Source organism: Crocuta crocuta, unplaced genomic scaffold, assembly GCF_008692635.1.
Source record: "Crocuta crocuta isolate KB4526 unplaced genomic scaffold, BGI_CrCroc_1.0 scaffold59, whole genome shotgun sequence".
Classification (NCBI taxonomy): Eukaryota; Metazoa; Chordata; class Mammalia; order Carnivora; family Hyaenidae; genus Crocuta; species Crocuta crocuta.
The window spans coordinates 2,039,003-2,059,327 of record NW_027551578.1 but is presented as its reverse complement, the minus strand read 5'-3'; the positions used below and the strand labels follow the sequence as shown (position 1 = coordinate 2,059,327).

Below are 20,325 nucleotides of genomic sequence, written 5' to 3'. Positions count from 1 at the left end.
GGGAAACCCTTTAGGTGAGCTCCGTGTTCACCCCAGAGTCCTACCTGGGATTATTTACTAAACCACCATGTATGTGGAGCCTTAACAGAGTGTGGTGGTCCTGCCGAGCGAAAGAGGCAGAGATTGGAGTGGGGGTCTGCCAACGTGGCTGGAGTTTCAGGGCAGACGACAGAAGGGGAGGGAGCTGCTCAAGGCGAGGAGCACCCACAGGTCAGCCTGCGACTTCCTTGAGTTCCTCGTCACACTTGGATTAGAGCTGGGCTCCGTGCACGCAGTAGACTCTGAGAGGCCCCGCAGACCGTGGCTGCTGCGGGCGTGAGAGCCGAACGGAGCTATCGGTGGTTTTACTCCACTGAGGCTTTGGAGTTGTGGCCTTGCCAGAATGGAGGGACCCTGCGAGCACCTTGGGCATTTATTTACTCACAACCCCAGAAAGGACACACTGTAGGTATAAGACCACCTGGAATGAGGTCCACTTTCTAGGGCAAAAGACAATTCCTTCCTTCCTTCCTTCCTTCCTTCCTTCCTTCCTTCCTCCCTCCCTCCCTCCCTTCCTTCCATTTATTCATTTCCTGAGAGAGAGAGAAACAGCTGTACGAGCAGGGGGAGAGGCAGAGAGAGAGGGAGACACAGAATCCGAAGCACACTCCAGGCTCTAAGCCGTCAGCACAGAGCCCCACGCAGTGCTCGTACCCACAAACCGTGAGATCATGACCTGAGCCCAAGTTGGATGCTTAACCGACTGAGCCACCCAGGTGCCCTGAAGGACAATTTCTAAATAGATCGCCCTAACAGAGAATAAAACCAAGCCTAAAAGGATTAAGTGGATCTGCTAGTGATTGGCCTGCCTGCCAAAACAAAACTCAACACCCTTTAAAGGAAGGAACCATAATCTAGACTTCTTAATTATTAGATAAATGAAGAAGCAGGAGACCGTGACCCATAACCCAGAAAAACAAAACCAGTTCACAGGAACAGACCCCAGGAGACCCAGAAGTTGCAATTAACTCTTTTAAAGTCTTTGCTTCATAAACATGTTCGAGGACTTAAAGAAAAAAATGAGCACAATGATGAAGGATCTGAGCAGGAACATGGAAGCTGTACAGAGAACCAAACAAAAACTGGAGGTTGCGAAAGTCAGTGGTGTCAGAGAAGCCACTACTGAGTTTTGCATATGGCCCGAGGTCTGTGTGCCAGTGCTCAGCTTTTCCTGTGTCCAGTGCTCAGGCTGTCTTCCAGATCAGGAGGGCTTCCCAGGGTCGGTTGTCGTTTCTCAGGGGAGGCCAGAGATGGAACACTGCCCAGTAATAATATGGAGAAGGGGTACTGCTAACACACAGCAACGGGGGTGAACCTTAGAAACATTGTGTGGGGCAAAGGAAGTCACATAAAAAGAGTATGATTTCATTTATAAGAAGTTTCATTGGTCTAGGGAAATAATAGAACAGTGATGGCTTCTGCAGAGTGAGGTTTCCCTGAAAGGGGTAGGAGGAAACTTTCCAGAATGATGAAACTACACTATATCTTGACTGGAATAGTGGATATACATGGGTGGATATATTTGTCAAAATGCATCAAATTACACGTGTCAAGTTTATTGTTACCTCAATAAAACATACATACTTGTATGTATAAGAGACTTGAGCCAGTATCTTATGATAGATAGATAGGTAGGTAGATAGTAGCAATAAAAAAGAAATAGAATTCTCATGAATTAAAAAAAAAAAACCTCAGCTAGTTAGACTTGCAGATTAAAGACAGTTGAATATCAAATATATGTGAGCTGGAAAATCAAATCAATAAATTCTCCCAGAATATAGTATTCAAGGACAAAGGAATATAAAATAAGAGAGATGATGAACACAGAAGATGAAGAATGGACCTATCTAGTAGAAATCAGAAAGGAGAGAAGAAAGGTGAAAGATAAAGACACAGACTAGTTAGTCAACAAAATAATAGAAAGACAGCTTGTGGAGAGATGAAAAGATCATTGTAGGGCCTCCTAGATGTTCAGCATGATGCTCAATATTGACACCTAGACACATTCTGATAAAATTTGGGGACTTTAAGATTAAAGAGAGTTCCTTAAAGAAATTAGATGTAGAGGGGCGCCTGGGTGGCTCAGTCAGTTGAGAGTCTGATTCTTGATTTTGGCTCCAGTCATAATTGCCACGCTGAATATGGAGCCTGCTTAGGATTCTCTCTCTCTCTCGCTGTCTTTCTCTCTCCCTCTCTCTCCCTCTCTCTCCCCCTGCCCCTGCTCTTTGCCCCTTCTCAAAAAAATAAAGATAAAAAATTAGACATAGAATTACCATAAGACCCCAAAACTCCACTTCTAGGCGTATATTCAAAAGAATTGAAAGCAGGGACTCAAACAGATATTTGTGTCCCCATGTTGATGGTGGCATTGTTCACAGTAGCCAAGAGACGGAAGCAACCCAAGTGTCCATTAACAGGTGAATGGACAAATAACATGTGGCATGGCCACACGATGGGGTGTTATTCAGCCTGAAGAAGGAAGGAAATTCTGACACAGGCTACACCATGGATGAAGCTTGAGGACCTTATGCAGAGTGAAATAAACCAGTCGCAAAAGGACAAATACCCTGTGATTCCACTTCTGTGAGGTGTGTAGAGTAGTCAAGTTCATAGAGACAGAAAGTAGGAAGGTGGTTGCCAGGGGTTGGGGGAGGAAGGTAGAATGGAGACTTCATGTTTAACAGGGACAGGGTTTCTATTCGGGATGATGAAAGAAGTTCTGTGGATGGTTGGTGGTGAACAATGTGAATGTTGGGTTTTTTTATTATTATTATTTTATTTAAATCCAAGTTAGTTAACATATAGAGTAATAATGACTTCAGGAATAGAATTTAGTGATTCATCACTTACATGTAACACCCAGTGCTTATCACCAGTGCCCTCCTTAATGCCCATCCCCCACTTAGCCCGTCCCCACCCAACACCCCTCCATCAACCCTCGGTTTGTTCTTTATATTTAGAAATCTCTTATGGTTTGCCTCCCACTCTGTTTTTATATTATTTTTGCTTCCCTTCCCTTATGTTCATGTTAAATTCCACGTGTGAGTGAAGTCATATGATATTTGTCTTTCTCTGGCTTACTCATTTCACTTAGCATAATACACTCCAGCTCCATTCACATCATTGCAAATGGCAAAATTTCATTCTTTTTGTTCGCCACGTAACATTCCACTAGTAGTGCAATTGCTGGGTCATAGGGTAGCTCTATTTTTAATTTTTTGAGGAACCTCCATGCTGTTGTCGAGTGGCCACACCAGTTTGCATTCCCACCCGCAGTGCAAAAGGGTTCCTCTTTCTCCGCATCCTCGCCAACATCTGTTGTTGCCTGAGCTGTTGATGTTAGCCATTCTGACGGGTGTGAGGTGGTATCTCCTTGTGGTTTTGATTTGTATTTGCCTGATGATGAGTGATGAACATTTTTTCATGTGTCCATTAGCTATCTGGATGTCTTTGGAAAAGTGTCTATTCATGTCTTTTGCCTGTTTCTTCACTGGATTATTTGTTGAATTTGATAAGTTGAGTTTGATAAGTTCTTTATAGATTTTGGATACTAACCCTTTAGCCAATATGTTGTTTGCAAATATCTTCTCCCATTCTGGCAGTTGCCTTTTAGTTTTGCTGATTGTTCCCTTCACTGTGCAGAAGCTATTTATCTTGATGAGGTCAGAATGTTCTTAATGCCATTGATCTATTCATTGACAAATGGTTAAAGTGGTAAATTTTATGTTATATACATTTTAACACACAAAGAGTAAAAAGAACATCCTCAAGCTTCCAGTAAAGAAACAGACAAACAAAAAACTAAAGAAGGAGAATTTCGCTGATGCTTGACTTTCTTCCAGCAGTAGTAGATTCTAGAAGACAACAAAGGGAAATTTATTTGAACCTATCAGTGTTCAGGTGTGAGGCTAAGATAAGAACTGTTTCAAACATACAGTTATTTAGGAATTTCATCAAGCATAGATTTTCTTTGTCAAAATGATTGAAGGGCATCTATACTCTCATAAAATAAGCCCAAGAGAGAAGAAAACATGAGATGTAAGAAATCATGGTAAACAAATAAACCAATGAAATGGATTGGTAACACCTGATGTTTAAAAATATGTATGTCTGAAATTAAAATACTAGATCCTGTCAACATTAGAGATTAAAGAAAGTAGAGAAAGAGAGTAAAACTGTTACTAAGGTTTGTTTTTTTCAGTGAGACAATATAATCACTGACTGACCCATGATACTGACAGAAAAATACATGTTTAAATATCCATACTAAACATTTGAAGGCCAACAGTGAAACAACAGAGATGTGACCATATCATATAAACCTGTAGAATGTTGGGAAACGGCATAAAGATAACAAAGTCAATTCAACTCAAAGCTTAGAAAAAGAGGGGGATAAAAAAAATAGGGTGGGGTAGGAAATGTATGTAATGGCAGTGACAAGTCAACATGATCCCTTTAGTGAAAGATGGAGGATCTGGGATTGGGTTTTTAAAGGCCAGCTCTATGCTGTTTACAGGGAGAACCGTATACCAGGCAAATGCTAACAAAAAGATAATGTGCGTGTAGCAACGTCACTATCAGAACATTGTAATTCAAGATGAAGTATACTTAAGGGGCCAGAAATCATTGTTTAAAAGTGTAATCTATTAAGAAGTTACAATTCTACGAACATGTTCTCTACCCCAGAATATAACTACTCAAAAATTTGGCAACAGAAGGTGGATTTGTTTTTCAATTAATGGTTCGAACTTTAATGTAAAACTGTGTTCTCCTTGTAGCTATAGTAGAGAGGCTTGATGTACATCAGATAAAATTTAAGAAATTGATATGTATCCATTTGATATGGATCCAGAATGTATCCATTTCTTTTTTTTCCTAAGTTTATTATTTTGAGAGAGAGAGAGAGAGAGAGTGAATGGGGGAGGGGGAGAGTGAGAGAGAGAGAGAGAGAGAGAGAGAGAGAGAGAGAGAATCCCAAGCAGTCTCCATGTCACCAGAGTGGAGCCCAATGCCAGGCTTGAACTCAGGCACTGTGAGATCATGACCCGAGCAGAAATAGAGTCCAGTGCTTTACTGACTAAGCCATCCAGGTGCCCCTCTATTTCTTTCTTTCTTTTTTTTAATGTTTATTTTTGTGAGAGAGAGTGTGAGAGGGGAGGGGCAGTGAGAGAGGAGGACAGAGGATTCGAAGCAGGTTCCACCATGACAGCATAGAGCCCGACATGGGGCTCACGTCCATGAACCATGATATCATGACCTGAGCTGAAGTCAGATGTTCACCCAACTGAGCCACCCAGGTGCCCTCTGACCTTATCCATCTCTAAGGAATGAGCAGGAAGGATCAGGTCATGAACAAAGCAGTGAGCTAATACTCTGTACACCAGGGTCCACATTCATCTCTTCCCCAGGCTCTTGTCTGCTAAAAGCAATAATTCTGGCCAGACCTAATTTCAGGGGTTCTTGCAAGTGCCTGATGAACTGATGCAGTGGTTCCCTACCTTCTCCAAGCTACTCTAGTATCGGGGTGCCTGGGTGGCTCAGTCTTCTAAGCATCCCACTCTTGATTTCATCTCAGGTCATGACCTCATAGTTTGCGGGATCAAGCCCCACATCAGGCTCCTATGCTCCTCACTAATAGTTTGGAGCCTGCTTTGGATTCTCTCTCTCTCTTTTTTCCCTCTGCCTCTCTCTGTCTCTCTCTCTGAAAATAAACTTTAAAAAAAGGTACTCTAATATTAATTTAGTAACCAGCAACCATGTTTAAATGCCTTCTTCACTGCATTCAAATGATTCATAGAGAGTAGATCACACCTTCCTAAAAAATTTTTTTTAAAGGTCAACGTAGTGCCACAAAGGAGGTGTAAAGGGGAAACCATTTGTAATAGAATAGCGTGCGTTTTAGGATGTCAGAGTCAGGCATGTCTTCACAAGAATCAGGAAGAAGTAGTCGGTCACTTACATGTGCGGGTAAAGTGATGAACATGGTGGCTACGAATGCAATCCCACATCAGTGTTATTTGCTAACTCCAATATCATGACCTACACTGTTGCTGGTGACATAGTTTTTCTGAAATGGTAAACTTCCAAACAGTGCCTAATACCCTCTTTCCTCAGTTAGGTGTGCTATTTGCATTCATGGAAAATTCAGTATGGATTCAAAACTATGTAACAAATATTTAGTGTCTAAGTGTGCAATGGAGTCTGGTTCTAGGCTCAAGTAATTATTGTATTATTATTAAAAAATGTTTTAATGTTTATTTAAAATTTTTTTGATGTTTATTTATTTCAGAGAGAGAGACAGAGCATGAGCAGGGGAGGGGCAGAGACAGAGGGAGACACAGAATCTGAAGCAGGCTCCAGGCTCTGAGCTAGCTGTCAGCACAGAGCCCGACACGAGCTCGAACCCAAGACCTGTGAGGTCATGACCCAAGCTGAAGTCGGACGCTTAAATGACTGAGCCACCCAGGCACCCCAAATGTTTGTTTTATTTTTGAGAGAGAGTGCGCATGCACGCGAGAGTTGGGGAGGGGCAAAGAGAGAGGGAGACACAGAGTCTGAAGCAGGCTCCAGGCCCTGAGCTGTCAGCACAGAGACCGACGCAGAACTCGAACTCAGACCACAAGATCATGACCTGAGCCAAAGTCCAGCACTTTACCGACTGAGCCATGCAGTAATCATTAAATTATAAACAGGTTAGTCATCTATGTGAAAGTCCAGTGGGACATGGGCAGTCGTGCATAACATATGACTGTCCCCTGCACTGAGGGACATCTAGTGTTCTCGGCCTCCCCCCCCACCGCCGCTAAGTTCCAGTGGTAGCCTCCCCACCACCCCCATGCTGTAGCCACCAGACTCTCCCATAAATTCCCCAGATGCCCCCCAGAGGGCAGAACCGCTCCACCGAGGGCTGCTGGGATGTCCTGTAGGGAAAGAAAACAGGCGCATTGTCTTAGTTTTTAATCTTCCTCTTTCTTGTTGGTACTTTAGGCTTTTCAGTTTACTCTTTTGGGAAGAATACCAAATCAACTTAGCAGGATTTTAACATTATGTGTATCTCTTTGTTTAAAAAGAAACGCTTAGTGGACTCCTCCAAGCCTCAGCTACTCAGGCTGCGGCCGAGAGGCCATGCCTCGCCCCCCGGTGCCAGCCTCCCGGTGCGAGGGCCCTGCCTGTCTGACTGTGGTCTGGAAGTGACCATTCCACTGCCGCCCTGGACACACAGCTTTCACCCGGGATGGTGGGCGTATTGGCATTTTTAAGGGCACGCATAGAAGTATATAAAATCCCTTGGTTCTACAGTGCTTGGTGCGACATGAGGCCCTGACAGCTTCTGCTGAAATCTACTTTCGGTGACAAACCAAGTTAAAGTATAGTTGGCCCTTGAACAACATGGGTTTGAACTGCATGAGACCATGTATGTGGCTATTTTATCCATAAATGCAGTACAGTGCTGTAACTGTATCTTCCTTGGGAAGTGAATGTTAACACACTTCTTCCCTAAAAGCCCATTCTTGGGGTGCCTGGGTGGCTCAGTTGGTTCAGCGTCTGACTCTTGATTTTGGCTCAGGTCATGATCTCCCCACCTGTGAGATGGAGCCCCACACCTGGCTCTGCACTGAGCATGGAGCCTGCTTGGGATTCTCTCTCTCCGTCTCTCTCTGCCCTGCCCTGCTCAAGTGCACACACTCGCTTTCTCAAAATAAATAAACTTAAAAATAAATAAAAGCCCTCTCTTCATGGGAGAATTCCTGTTCCCGTTCCCCGTGCTGGCTCTGATCACCTGGGCCTCATGTCAGTTTGTCCATGGTCCTTCTCTGGACCACTGGTGACCACCTGCTGGGTACGCCTATTTTAGACAACCTTTCCCCCAGTAGTGGCTTATGTGAAGCACAGCCTCCTCTTATTTTATCCTTGGTTCCCTATCAGTCTGAACAAAAAAGTTGGCAACACTAAAAAACTGAATCTGGGGAGCATCTTTCTGTTCTAATGACAGAATCTCTCGTGGGGTCCTATGCAGTGCAACTTGGCCCTGGGCTTTGTGTGGGGCCGTGGGGACTGGCAGAGGCATCCTCGGTCACTGGAGAGGTGTGTGTGGTCACGGTCTCTTGCGTCAGGAACTTCTGTGGCCTTTCCTAAAAACATGGTAATCGGGGGGTGGGGCGTGCCTGGGTGGCTAGTAGGTTAAGCGTCTGACTCTTGGTTTCAGCTCAGGTCATGATCTCATGGTTCATAAATTCGAGCCTCGCATCAGGCTCTGCACTGACAGCACCAAGCCTGCTTGGGATTCTCTCTCCTCTCTCTGCCCCTCCCCTGCTTACACTGTCTCTCTCTCTAATAAGTAAATAAATAAACTTAAAAAAAAAAAAAAAAAAACCATGGAAGTCAGAGTCAATGCTCCAGAATAGCAGTTAGGGGGTTACAATGAGTTATACCCTAGTAATGTGAATTTGTTTTCCCTGAAAGCAGTTTAATACTAAAACGAAGGATGGGTTCACCGTGAACACAAAAGTTCCCAGCCTCAAAGATCAAGGGAAGGAATACGATGGATTCACAATCACGATTACAGGAGACAAGTATGTATGCTTCCTAAGTGTGGGTGTAAAGGCGGGCTGGTGTCAGAAAGTGCACGTGTGCCTGATATTGCCACACGGGAGGTCAGACCTACCAGACTTTTGCTTTATCCTGAAATAAGAATTATCAAGTTCTAGTGTGCAGCTGTAACAGTTATGTTTTTAACACGGCTTTTAGAATATTACGCCAGCAGATATTCTGACTGTGCTGGATCTAACAACTTTCTAGATATTAAGTGTAACGTCTAATGTGGTTTGTGGAAAGCATTCTTCTGGGTTCTTAAAGTTCCTTGTGGGCAACACGCTTCGTAATAAAATGAAGAAAGATGAGAGATTGGCAGATGGAAGGCTATTGTAAGACTTTCGATCATTAGGTTGTTTTCTTTAAAAAACTGAGATTGTACTTCACATTGTTTTATAACCTGTTTCTTTTCTACCCTTACCATTACCGTATTGTAATTACTTTCTCATATTCTTACAAGCATTTGTAATGATTGCACAGGATTCCATCTTGTGGATCTTTTTGAGTTTTCTTCCTAATTTTTTGTTGCTGACCATTTAGAGTATTTCTCATTTTTCACTTTATAAATAGCACTGCAGTGTCCGTTGTCATTAACCAATCTTAATTATATCTGAACTCCAAGCGTCACATAGGAGCCTCCATATCCCTTGAATTTTGGGTGCATCGCCCCATGTGCCCTCCCCCACAGCCCACACCCCTTAGCTGCTTAGCCTGCAAGCCTCCATGCTTTCTGCATGGAGACTTCTGGCATGATTTCTGCCAGCTCAGCTATGGGGCTATGACCTTCCTTCCTCTGCTTCTTGGCTCCTGCTTTCTCATCGCTTTTAGTCGCAAACCCAACACAGCCTCTTTGTCAGGTTCCGTGTCAAAACCTGCACAGGTCTTCGTGAGCAAACACCCATTTAGCAACTTCCAGAGTGTGTCTTTTCCATATCCTTGAGTCTCAATCTACCCCAAACCCCTTATCACAGTTCTTTCCCAATAAATATCACACTCCTCTCCCCAGAAGGAATTCCAGGGTTTGCTGTTAATGCAAGAATCACTCTCCTGCCTTTCCACCCACTCATGAGATAGATATCTCCTCAGATGAAATCTCCAGGCGGAAACGGAATGGCTGTGTGAAAGAGCACATGAGGTTCCCCCCCCGCCACCCCACCAGAAATGTGGCCTCCTTTCCTTAGTTCTTTTACCACATTGATTTACTTCTCGCTCTGGGCTGCAGCACCTCAGATAGACTCAAGACTGGTATCTCCATCCCCTGTCTCCTGGTAGCTCCCCAGTGCAGACTCTCCATGGCCTGCTCCCCTGCTAGGCGTGAAAGGCCTTTCATAATGTGGCCTCGAGCAACGAGCAACGAGCAACGTTTCCTGCTTGAACTGTGCCGCTGATTCAGCTAGGCTGCTAGTTCCCTGCAGTCACCTCCCACCCCCTGCTTCTGAGCCTCTGTCACTCCCGTCCTGATTTTCAAATTCAAGCCCCTTCCTCCATGAAGCATTTCCTGTTTTCGTCCATGTCTTCCAAATTAGACCTAATCTCCCTCTTTTGAAGCCTGATGTCTATGTGATTGCCCTGCATATGGTCATAATTCACCGCCTCAGGGCTCTGCCCCTTTCCCAGTAAATGCAGCAGCTGTGCTGCGTTCCTCTTTACAAGATCTAAGAACTATTTATTTATATAATAAATGCCAGTTGCATCAAATTTCTGTCCTCTGTAGCACCTGCCGTGCAGCCAGGCATGCGGCAAAAGCTTGAAAAGACACCATGGAGTCCTTGAACTTCTACACACAGTTCTGGCCCCTGATCTTCAGTCATAATAGGCTGGCTGTCTGAGAAAATATTTGCCATACACTCATTTTTACTGTGTGTGGTTGTTTCCTTCCATCTTAGTTTAAGCTCCTATGATGTGTGCCCATGGTTAGACTGAACAAAATACTGTATTTTATGAAAAAATCACATGCTTACAGAACACACCTCAATCTGTCTATAGTTGGACAGGTAGGATACACTCTCAGATATGTCTTGTGCCACATCGGCACACTGGTTCCTTCCTTTTTTCTTTTTTTTTTTTTTTACTTTCTGTGTTTGGCTCTTTGAATTGTATAGATAATAGGCGCCTCTGACACACACTGTTGTATTTTTAGGGTTGGCAACATACTGTTTTCTGTGGAAACACAAACCACAGAAGAAAGGACACAATTATATCATGCCGAAATAGATGCGCTTTATAAAGATCTAACAGCAAAAGGAAAAGTACTCATCCTTTCATCGGAATTTGGGGTAGGTCTTTGTTTTTTTCCATTTTATCCATGTGTCCCAGGATTCCTTTGTAACCTTTTTTTAAAAAAAATTTTTTATGTTTATTTTTTTGAGACAGAAAGAAAGAGCATGAGTTGGGGAAGAGCAGAGAGAGAGGGAGACACAGAATCCGAAGCAGGCTTCAGGCTCTGGGCTGTCAGCACAGAGCCCAATGCAGGGCTCGAACCCACGAACTGTACAATCATGACCTGAGTCCAAGTCGGACACTTAACCGACCGAGCCACCCAGGCTCCGCCCTTTGTAACTTTTTCAAAGCCTCTAACCTTTCTTTGGTATTATGCCCCTTATGCTTGAGATTGGTTTTCATTGACGACCTATAAATACTTCTTTTTAATATTCTTACAGAAACAATTCCTGTATTTAGTAATGATGCTAACTGAGGAAGGGCAATGATACATTTCTACAGTTACTGTAAGTCTGGGCTTTCTCAGGACTGAAGTGAACAAGTTGGTCCATAGTGATAGTGGCCCTTGCCGGACTCGGTGGGCCTTTCCTGGTCTGTGACGTCTTCCCTCCGGGCCCCACCCCAACTCGAGAGGTCTCCTGGGACGCAGGATGCGGCCTGTCCCCTTGGTGACAGCAGCCACCACTGTGCTGAGAGTATTGTATGCACCTGGTCCACATTCTGGAGTGGATGCCCGTGGTCCTTGGGAAGTCCGTTCATTTCTCGTGCATTTAATCAGTTCATACCTACAGTGAAGCCTCCGGGTTTGGACATAATTAAGCGTGTTTATCGCCTAAATCTCAGTGCAGAGGGTGCACTTATCTGGAGAAACCATCTTCAGTATTAATAAGCACTTTGTTTTGTTTTCATCTTAATATATATTTTGGCATTTCAAGTAACATTAAAGGAGGCTGAGATTTTTATGTTTATCAGAAAAGGTTTCAGATTTAAAAACAGCCCAGAAACTATTGCTCTAAACCAAACCGTGTACATACCCTTTCGTGAGGAAACATTGGCAGCGGGCGCCTGGGTGGCTTGGTCAGTTAAGCGCCTGACTCTTGGTTCGGCTCAGGTCATGATCTCGCAGTTCATGAATTTGAGCCCCATGTCAGGCTCCGCACTGACATCGCGGACCCTGCTTGGGATTCTCTCTCCCTCTTTCTCCCCCTCCCATGTTCACACACACACACACACACACACACACACACACACACTCAAAATAAATAAACTTAAAAACTTAAAAAAAAAAAAAAGAAAGAAAGAAAAAGCAGTAGCAAAGAGTATAAAGTATCCAAGAATGTGAAAGTCAGATCCCGTAGGAAGGCATGAAATAATCCTTTCCTTGACGTGAATGATTCTTATGTCTTGTTGCCTTGTAAAAACTAGTCTATAACCTAGTATTTAAATTCACGAGTGTGTGTCTTTTTCTTTTTTTCTAGGAAGCTGATGCTGTTTGCAACTTAATCTTATCCTTAGTTTATTACTTTTATAATTTAATGCCACTCTCTCGAGGATCCAGGTGAGTGACACCCTATAATTAAAATATTTTTTAATAAAAGTTTTTACATTGAAAAACATACTCTTTTTTGCTTGTGCTGCTTGTGACGGTGGGCACAAAAATACCCCAGGCAATGGCAAGAAACTCCCTTTTGTTTTTTTCCAAAATCCACCCAGATATTATCTCCTTGATCTATCACATCATCAAAAGAATTATGAAAGATTGTTCTAAGATAGTGTGCTTAAGTTTTCACCCAGGTTAGGGGGTCATCTGGGTGGCTCAGTTGGTTTAGCGTCTGACTCGATCTCAGCTCAGGTCATGATCTCATGGTTCCTGAGTTCGAGCCCTGCGTGGGGCTTTGCGCTTACAGTGCAGAGCCTGCTTAGGATTCTGTGTCTCCCTGTCTGTGGCCATACCACCCTGAATGCGCCCGATCTCGTCTGATCTCGGAAGCTAATCAGGGTTGGGCCTGGTTAGTACTTGGATGGGAGGATTCTGTGTCTCCCTCTCTTTCTGCCCCTCCCCTGCTCATTCTCTCTCTCTCTCTCTCTCGAAATAAATAAACTTTAAAAAATCTTTAAAAAAAGTCTCACAGGTTAGATTCACTCATTCAATGCAAATGTACTGAAGGCCTACCATGTGCATGCATTGTACTCACTGCATTTTAACTTCTGATATTTGCCCACACTGTTACCCTTCCTTCTTCTCCCCTTTCTCCCTCTTCTTGTCCATCCGTTTTATACGTTGGACTACTAACCCTTCCATACTACTATTATTTTTGTGAACGAATTCGTACTACTTACGAATCCATCAGGAGCTTTTCAGGTGTCATTAAAACGAAGGATGAGTCTACAGAGTTTTCTATATATTCTCTGTGCAGTAGTAGACTGTGGAAGAGGCATGTGCTGTTGCTGGCACATTCTTGAACTTAAGATGTGTTGGCTAAAACACTATACCTGAATGTTCCTATCTTTGCTGCTTTAAAAGTAGAGGTCTCCTAAACGTGGAAGTAAGTCTTGTTGTGTGAGAAGGCAAGGAAACAAACCAGGAGTGTAAATACTGTGACCTCAGCGTATGTTATCAGTGTGTGCACTGCATGTGTGCTGTGCCCACGCCCACCCCCCCTTTTTTAAATGTTTATTTATTTTGAGAGCGACAGAGCGCAAGTGGAGGGGGAGGGGACAGAGAGAGGAGGAGACACAGAATCCGAAGCAGGCTCCAGGCTCCGAGCTCTCAGCACAGAGCCCGATGTGGGGCTGGAACTCATGACCTGTGAGATCATGACCTGAGCTGAAGTTGGACACTTAACTGACTGAGCCCCCCAGGCTCCCCCAGGCCTCTCCCCTTTTATCAATCACTTACACAGGCTCCGCTCGGATACTCGGCATTTTCCCTTTTGTCCTCACAGCGGCTCTGCTGGTTCATGGTGACACCGGAAGGGGGTGACATACGGCTGAAATCACCTGCGCTCTTGCTGTGCGAGCCTGCGTGTGTTAGGTCCCTTATTCTATGGGGTCTGTCCTCTCTGCTCGCAGCTACTGCCACAGTTCTGACCCTCATCACCCGTACCTTTCTGACTAGTCGCCCAGCTTCCAGACTTTTCTCCTTCCCCTCTCTGCCCCAGTTCTTTTTTTTTTTTTTTTTAATTCCAGTACAGACAACCTACAGTGTTACCCTGGTTTCAGGTGAACAATACAGTGATTCAGCATCTCCACACCAGTTCCTGACACCTCGCGGCTCCGGTGCAAACTCAGGGTCGTGCACGGTGCCTGTCCTGTCCGCTCCTGGTTTGCCGCGGCCTCCTCACTGCCCTCCTTCATCTGCCCTTTTACCGCCCTGCCGAGCTTTTCGGTGGTCCTCCTGCTGCCGTGTCCAGCGCGCCGCCCCCCAACCATGCCTCACACCTTCACGCCCACACGTGCTCTCCCTCCGCACCAGCCAGTTCCATTCCTTCTTCTCTGCCCCTCTGCCCCGCCCCAGCCTTGAAGGTGCAGCCTGCAGGCATGCCCTTGACCTACATGGGGTCATCCCCGTGGGTGACCCCTGGGCCTCAGTCTCTGCACATGGAGGCCTTCTCTGCAGTTCTCGTGCTGTGTCCCCAGCCCAGCTGCTCGCTCTCGGAGGCAAGAGCCTTGTCCTGGTTATCTTCGCCCAGGGCGCCTTGCACAGGGGCACATGCGCTCGGTGTGTACTAAATATGCCAGAAGCAAGTGTGAGGCTGTCACATGCCAGGAAGGAAATGTATATAACGCATCAATTTTCCAAGCAGGCTGTTAGCGCGATCTGAGAATGTGTTCTGCTTTTCTTCTTTGGGGGTCAGAGGTTTCAGTGCTTAAACAATAAGATTAATATGTGTGTATTACAAAGTATATTGTAGATATACATTTTAAAAGCCATGGCTGGTGCAGTTGCTAGAAATCGCAGCAGGCACATCTCCTAATTCATTATTTCATAAGAATAGAAAAGCCAGGTGGGAAGAAACCTGATAATTAAAAGAAATACTTTTTCCTCAGAAAAAGAATATTCTGGGGTGCCTGGGTGGCTCAGTTGGTTGAGCGACTCTTGATTTTGTCTCAGGTCATGATCTCACAGCTCATGGGTTCGAGCCCTGCAGCAGGCTCCATGCTGACAGTGTGGAGCCTGCTTGAGATTCTCTGTCTCCCTCTCTCTGCCCTCTTCCTTTTGTTCTCTCTTTCAAAAAAAAAAAAGTATTGGGGCGCCTGGGTGGCTTAGTCGGTTAAGCGTCCGACTTTCGCTTAGGTCATGATCTCATGGTTCGTGGGTTCGAGCCCCGCATCGGGCTCTGTGCTGACTGCCAGCTCAGAGCCTGGAGCCTGTTTCAGTCTGTGACTCCCTCTCTCTCTGACCCTCCCCTGCTCACGCTGTCTCTCTCTCTCTCTCTCTCCTAGAAATAAATAAAACATTAAAAAAAAAAAAGTATTGAAAAACAAAAAGAACATTCTGGGTCACATTTACTCTTAAAATTCTGAATCTATAAATTATTTTTATTAGAGTAAATTAGTAAATACTTTTAAGAGAAAATTAAAAAAAAATTTTTTTTTTAATTTACTTACTAATTTTGAGAGAGAAACAGAGAGTGAGCAGGGGAGAGGCAGAGAGAGGGAGAGAATGTCAAGCAGACTCCACACTTCCAGCACAGAGCCCGACCCAGGTGCCCCTAAGATGAAATATTTTTACGTTTAATTTCTAAAGAAGTCTTAAATAAAATTTCACCTTTTATGGTGGAAAATCCATGGTGAGCTTTCACACGATACCTGTTTGTAGCCTGGGACTGACCGGTACCTGTTCTTTGTTTAAACAGTGTCATAGCTTACTCCGTGATCGTGGGAGCATTGATGGCAAGTGGAAAAGAAGTAGCAGGAAAAATTCCCAAAGGGAAGGTGCGTTGAGGCTGGAAGGGCAGGTGCTGGCTGTGTGTTTCACTTCCGGTCCTTGGGTCTGGGTGGTACGGTACGGGAGGTAAGCAGATCTCCCCATGAGCCTTTCTCCTCCGTACTAATGCCATTCCTCAACTTCCTTCTTTTTCAGTTAGTTGACTTTGAAGCTATGACAGCCCCTGGCTCAGAAGCCTTTAGCAAAATAGCCAAAAGCTGGATGAACCTGAAAAGGTAACTACTTGGGGTCAACGAAAGGATGTTACCTCTACAGGGCGGGGAGGGGACGTCCTTCTCTTGGAGCTGTATGAGCCTGGAGCCATGCTCCCTTTTGTGAGTTCTCGCTCTGCGTGTAATGTAACCCACATTGCAAGGGGTCGTGTAAGACCCCTGAAAGGGGGAGTCCGCAGACAAAAAGGCAAGGAAGCTGGTGGTGAAAGAAAAGTTACAAATGTCTTCTTTATGTAACCAGATATCCGTCTCTCTTGGCTAATTGCCGGTTCATCCCAAACACCTAGATTCAGTCTTCAGGAGGAGGTTGAAGACTGTGAGCTAGACCCATTTCAGACTTGCTCTGAGTGGGAGCACTTTGCCTGGTCAGCCACATTTGGACTGCGTTTAGATTCCAAGAAGGCGGCTCTCCATTGTAATGTAGGCGAGGAATACATGTGAGTGGTTAGTCAATACTCGGGAATGCTAACCGGACGTCACCCCCGGCACTACCGCGAGGAGTCCCGCACACTCCCGCCTTTCCCGGTTCTTGTTTCTGGGAAATTTGGCATGAAAATGAACCTTCTAGGTGCTTGAGTAGTTCATACAGAACAAGCACGTCTCACTGTTTGACCTCACTTATTTTTGCTCCTTCTCCGTGTCTTTGACGTTGTGACCACCTCCAGTTTTGCCTTGCCCGTCTATTAGACCTAGCAGCCGCTCAAAAAACTGCTGGATGATTTGCGCTCTTTTTCAGAGAAATCCACGTCTGTGGTGCACTCTTGTTCAATTTCGAAGTATTTTATTAGCTTTGTAATGATCACTGCGAACCGTCTCACCTCGTTCCAGGCCCTTCTCGCTTCAGGATTACTAGTTCCCACGTGTTTTAGCAAGAGGACCATAAGGGCGGAGATCTGGCTTCCGTCCCTTCCACGGGTTCACGGTGCTAAGGCTTCAACAGTTCTTTAAGGAATGAGTAAACAACTACCTCCCATGTGCAGGCGCCCTTGGCGTTCCTGATCTCCTCCTGTGCTCAGGGTGATTCTGAGTTAAGGAGACTGGCCTGTTGCTACTGACATGAGCAGGGGCTGGAGAAAGCACCCTCGCCAATAAGGGTCGAGGCCGCCCTGGGCCCTGTGTCTCTGATTCAAGTCTAGCACACACAGCCACGGGACATGACGGTAACACAGTCATGCGCACGTCACAGTTTAATTTTCCTTCCCGAAGATCCTGGCTAAACTTTGCAAGCAGCTCGTTCCGGGAGCCAATGGGTATCCCAGCCCACTACTCTAGAACCATCCATTCTATCCACAGCTCCTCTGACATTACACACGTGCAGTTGTTGGAAAGAGAATACTACCATAGGAATAAATACAAGCTTTGCCGTCTTGGGTGACATTGTGTTAATTTTCACAGTCCTTCTTTGTGTTTCTCTTTTGCAGTATTTCACCTTCTTATAAGAGTCTCCCGTCCGTGTCAGAGATGTTCCCAACGTTAAGATCAATGATCGAGGTGCTAAACACTGACTCCTCTCCACGTTGTCTTAAGAAACTCTAGTCACGCTGTGTTATTTATACAAGTAAAGGGCCGGACCTCTTGCTTCCTAAGTTATTTTGTAAAACGTGGAATTATAAAGAAACTAGGTCCTTTATTACTTTTGATACCAATTTTTGATAGGAATTGAAATACTTGAAATCATTTTCTTTACTTTTTTGAACCATAACAAAAATCACGGAAGAGGGTTTGTTGGGGAAGAAAGCTCCACATCGGGGCAGGAGAGTGTGCCCAGTGGCCAGTGGCCTTGCTGGCCTCCACTCACAAGCGTCAATCGGCTCCTTCCTCACAGCAAAAAAGTTTACTTCCCAAACGAAAAATCAGGCATTAAAAGGAACAAAACCAATCCCAGAACGGGAGCGTCTCCATTCCTTTTAGAAATTTGGGTATTTTTCGAAGACCTCCTTCATGTGCCATTGCGATAGGACATCTTGTTTTCCCCTCACATGACCTTCACGCGTGCGACCCCCATTTTATTTGAAGATGGGCCGTTTGTGGGCCGTCACGGTGGACCACAGCACTCCCCACCAGGGACATCTGTCTATTGTGAATGATGCCATATCTGCCAGTGACCCAAACACTGGATTACAGAACGATGTTTTATTTCGTGTGTTTTTTTTTTTCCTCTGTGTTGGAAAAAATAAACGCGGGGTGGTTTCTATCAATCACCGGTTTTTGACACTGGATCATGTATGTTTTTATTCTGCAAGCTAGTTTCACTTTCAGGTATAAGAACATTCAGAAAATGACTGGTTCTTTTTTCTTTTTTTTTTTTCCCAAGACAGCATAAACGACAGTGAGTAAAGTGGGTTCATTAAATTGTTGCCATTTCCAGATGAGAAACGGTTTGCTGCTTCATGCTATTTACTCCTTGTCTTGAAATCTCATGTAAGGGCTGGCACGCCAGGGCCTCAGGCATCGGTGCTTGACCTTAGTGATGCAGACACAGCAGTTATGTGCCCCGCTCAGTAGAACACGGCTGTTAGTTTGATCGAGGTGACTTGCCCTTTGGACACACGCCGGTCCGCACGCTGACATGGGCTTCACAACAGCCACTGAGCGTGCCTCCCGTTCTCGTCTCATCTGATGGCCACCAGGAGGGGAGGGAATAAGGGTCTGCGTCGTCAGGCACACCCCATCTCATGAACAGATTTGGCGTCCACAGGTCAGTTTTCTCCTGACGCCAGCATCGCACTCACGGAGGGTGTCTGTCCTCATTTCGCAGGGGAGGGAGGTGAGGCTCTGGGCGGGGAATGACTCTTCCAAGACATGGAGCTGGTGAAGCCGTGGTCCTCGCTCAGCCCAGAGCAGGCCTTGCCCCACCTCCTTCTCTGGGACCAAAGATTCAGTCCGAGGGCTCTTCCTGAAACTCTGCAGATATGTCACACGGCACTACGCAAAGTCCCCATGTATTTGTCCCTTTTCTTTGTACTCTCAGCTTCGTGCTGGTTGAGCAAACTGGTCGACCTGCAGACTTTGAAACCACAAAAGTGGTCCTTCAGAGATGCTCTGCGGGATTGCACAGCAGGATGGCATTTGCAGGGGTTAAAGTGGAAATGCATAGGATTTTAACTGTTCGCCCCTTTTTGCTTATTTTCTCAAAGCCAAACTTCTTCACTTTTATCAAAGACTTTCCTTCACTCTGTTACCAGCCCTTTAAGATTTTGAATCATGGGATACATGTTTTTCAGTTGGGGGAAATGGTCCAAATAAATTAGCTGGCTTTTCTAAAATGCAACAATATGTCTGACCCTCAGAATTGGAAGGTATCTTTCTTGAAACCTGGTTTACCAACCTCATATGCCTCCCTTTCCATTTTTATTTCAACAGCCCAGGTTCCCCTCCTTCAAGTAAGGTGATTATCACATCATCAGAAATACTGACATGATGGGGCGCCTGGGTGGTTCAGTCGGTTAAGCGTCCGACTTCAGCTCAGGTCATGATCTTGCGGTCCACGGGTTCGAGCCCCACATCGGGCTCTGTGCTGACAGCTCAGAGCCTGAAGCCTGTTTCAGATTCTGTGTCTCCCTTTCTCTCTGCCCCACCCCAACTCGTGCTCTATCTCTATCTCAAAAATAAATAAACGTTAAAAATTAAAAAAAAAAAAAAAGAAATACTGACATGCTAACTTCTGTAATTTCCAAGATGTTTTGGGAAAACATTCCATCTCCTGCCCCAAGTACCAGAACTCTTGGGCCAAGTTGACCGTGGTCTGAACTGTGTTACGTGCAATTTTGTGTGGTCACCAAGAGGCTATTAACCTCTGGGGCTCCTGTTCCCGGCTTTGAGGGCTCTTGTCACAAGAATTTGGAATGCACTTTTATATCATGATATTTCACATTCTCACCTCTGCTATTAAATTGAAAAATTATACCTAAAAATCAACCAGAGTTCCATCGTACAAGTTATTCTCTGTCTAAAGTTTTTTTTTTTTTATAGAACATAAATCCCTTTCTTAAAAACCAGAATTTGGTTTGCTTTTATCCTTAAAATTTCGTATCAAAACCTTTTGACCCTTCTGAGGAAACAAGACTGTTACGTTTATCTGTTTCGTTTTTGTCTTGTTAGCTACACTTACCCTTTTGCTTTCACGGCATCAAGTTAGGCCCTTCCTGATAGGTGTGTGATACCCTCCACCTTGTTCCCCTCCGCCTCCGTGGTGAAGAACTGGAAATCTCACATTCGAGGTCATCTCTGCGCAGGTCAGATGCAAGTGAGAGGCTGTGCTCCCAACACCCTGCAGGTCGGTCTAATCGTGTACATGCGTTTTGGGTCACT

The 20,325-nt window shown here is 44.9% G+C and overlaps 1 protein-coding gene across 1 annotated transcript in view; it reads left to right on the top strand.

Annotated features, from left to right (window-relative positions):
* Positions 1–18,233, top strand: part of TTC13 (tetratricopeptide repeat domain 13) — an 86,226-nt gene extending 67,993 nt beyond the window's left edge. Inside the window, exons 20-25 of the mRNA XM_077751687.1 lie at positions 8,503–8,612; positions 10,772–10,907; positions 12,330–12,409; positions 15,711–15,789; positions 15,938–16,017; positions 17,436–18,233. Of these exons, the coding sequence (XP_077607813.1) occupies positions 8,503–8,612; positions 10,772–10,907; positions 12,330–12,409; positions 15,711–15,789; positions 15,938–16,017; positions 17,436–17,550 (600 nt within the window). The 3' untranslated portion in view covers positions 17,551–18,233. The remainder of the gene's footprint in view (positions 1–8,502; positions 8,613–10,771; positions 10,908–12,329; positions 12,410–15,710; positions 15,790–15,937; positions 16,018–17,435) is intronic.
* The last annotated feature ends 2,092 nt before the right edge of the window (positions 18,234–20,325 follow it).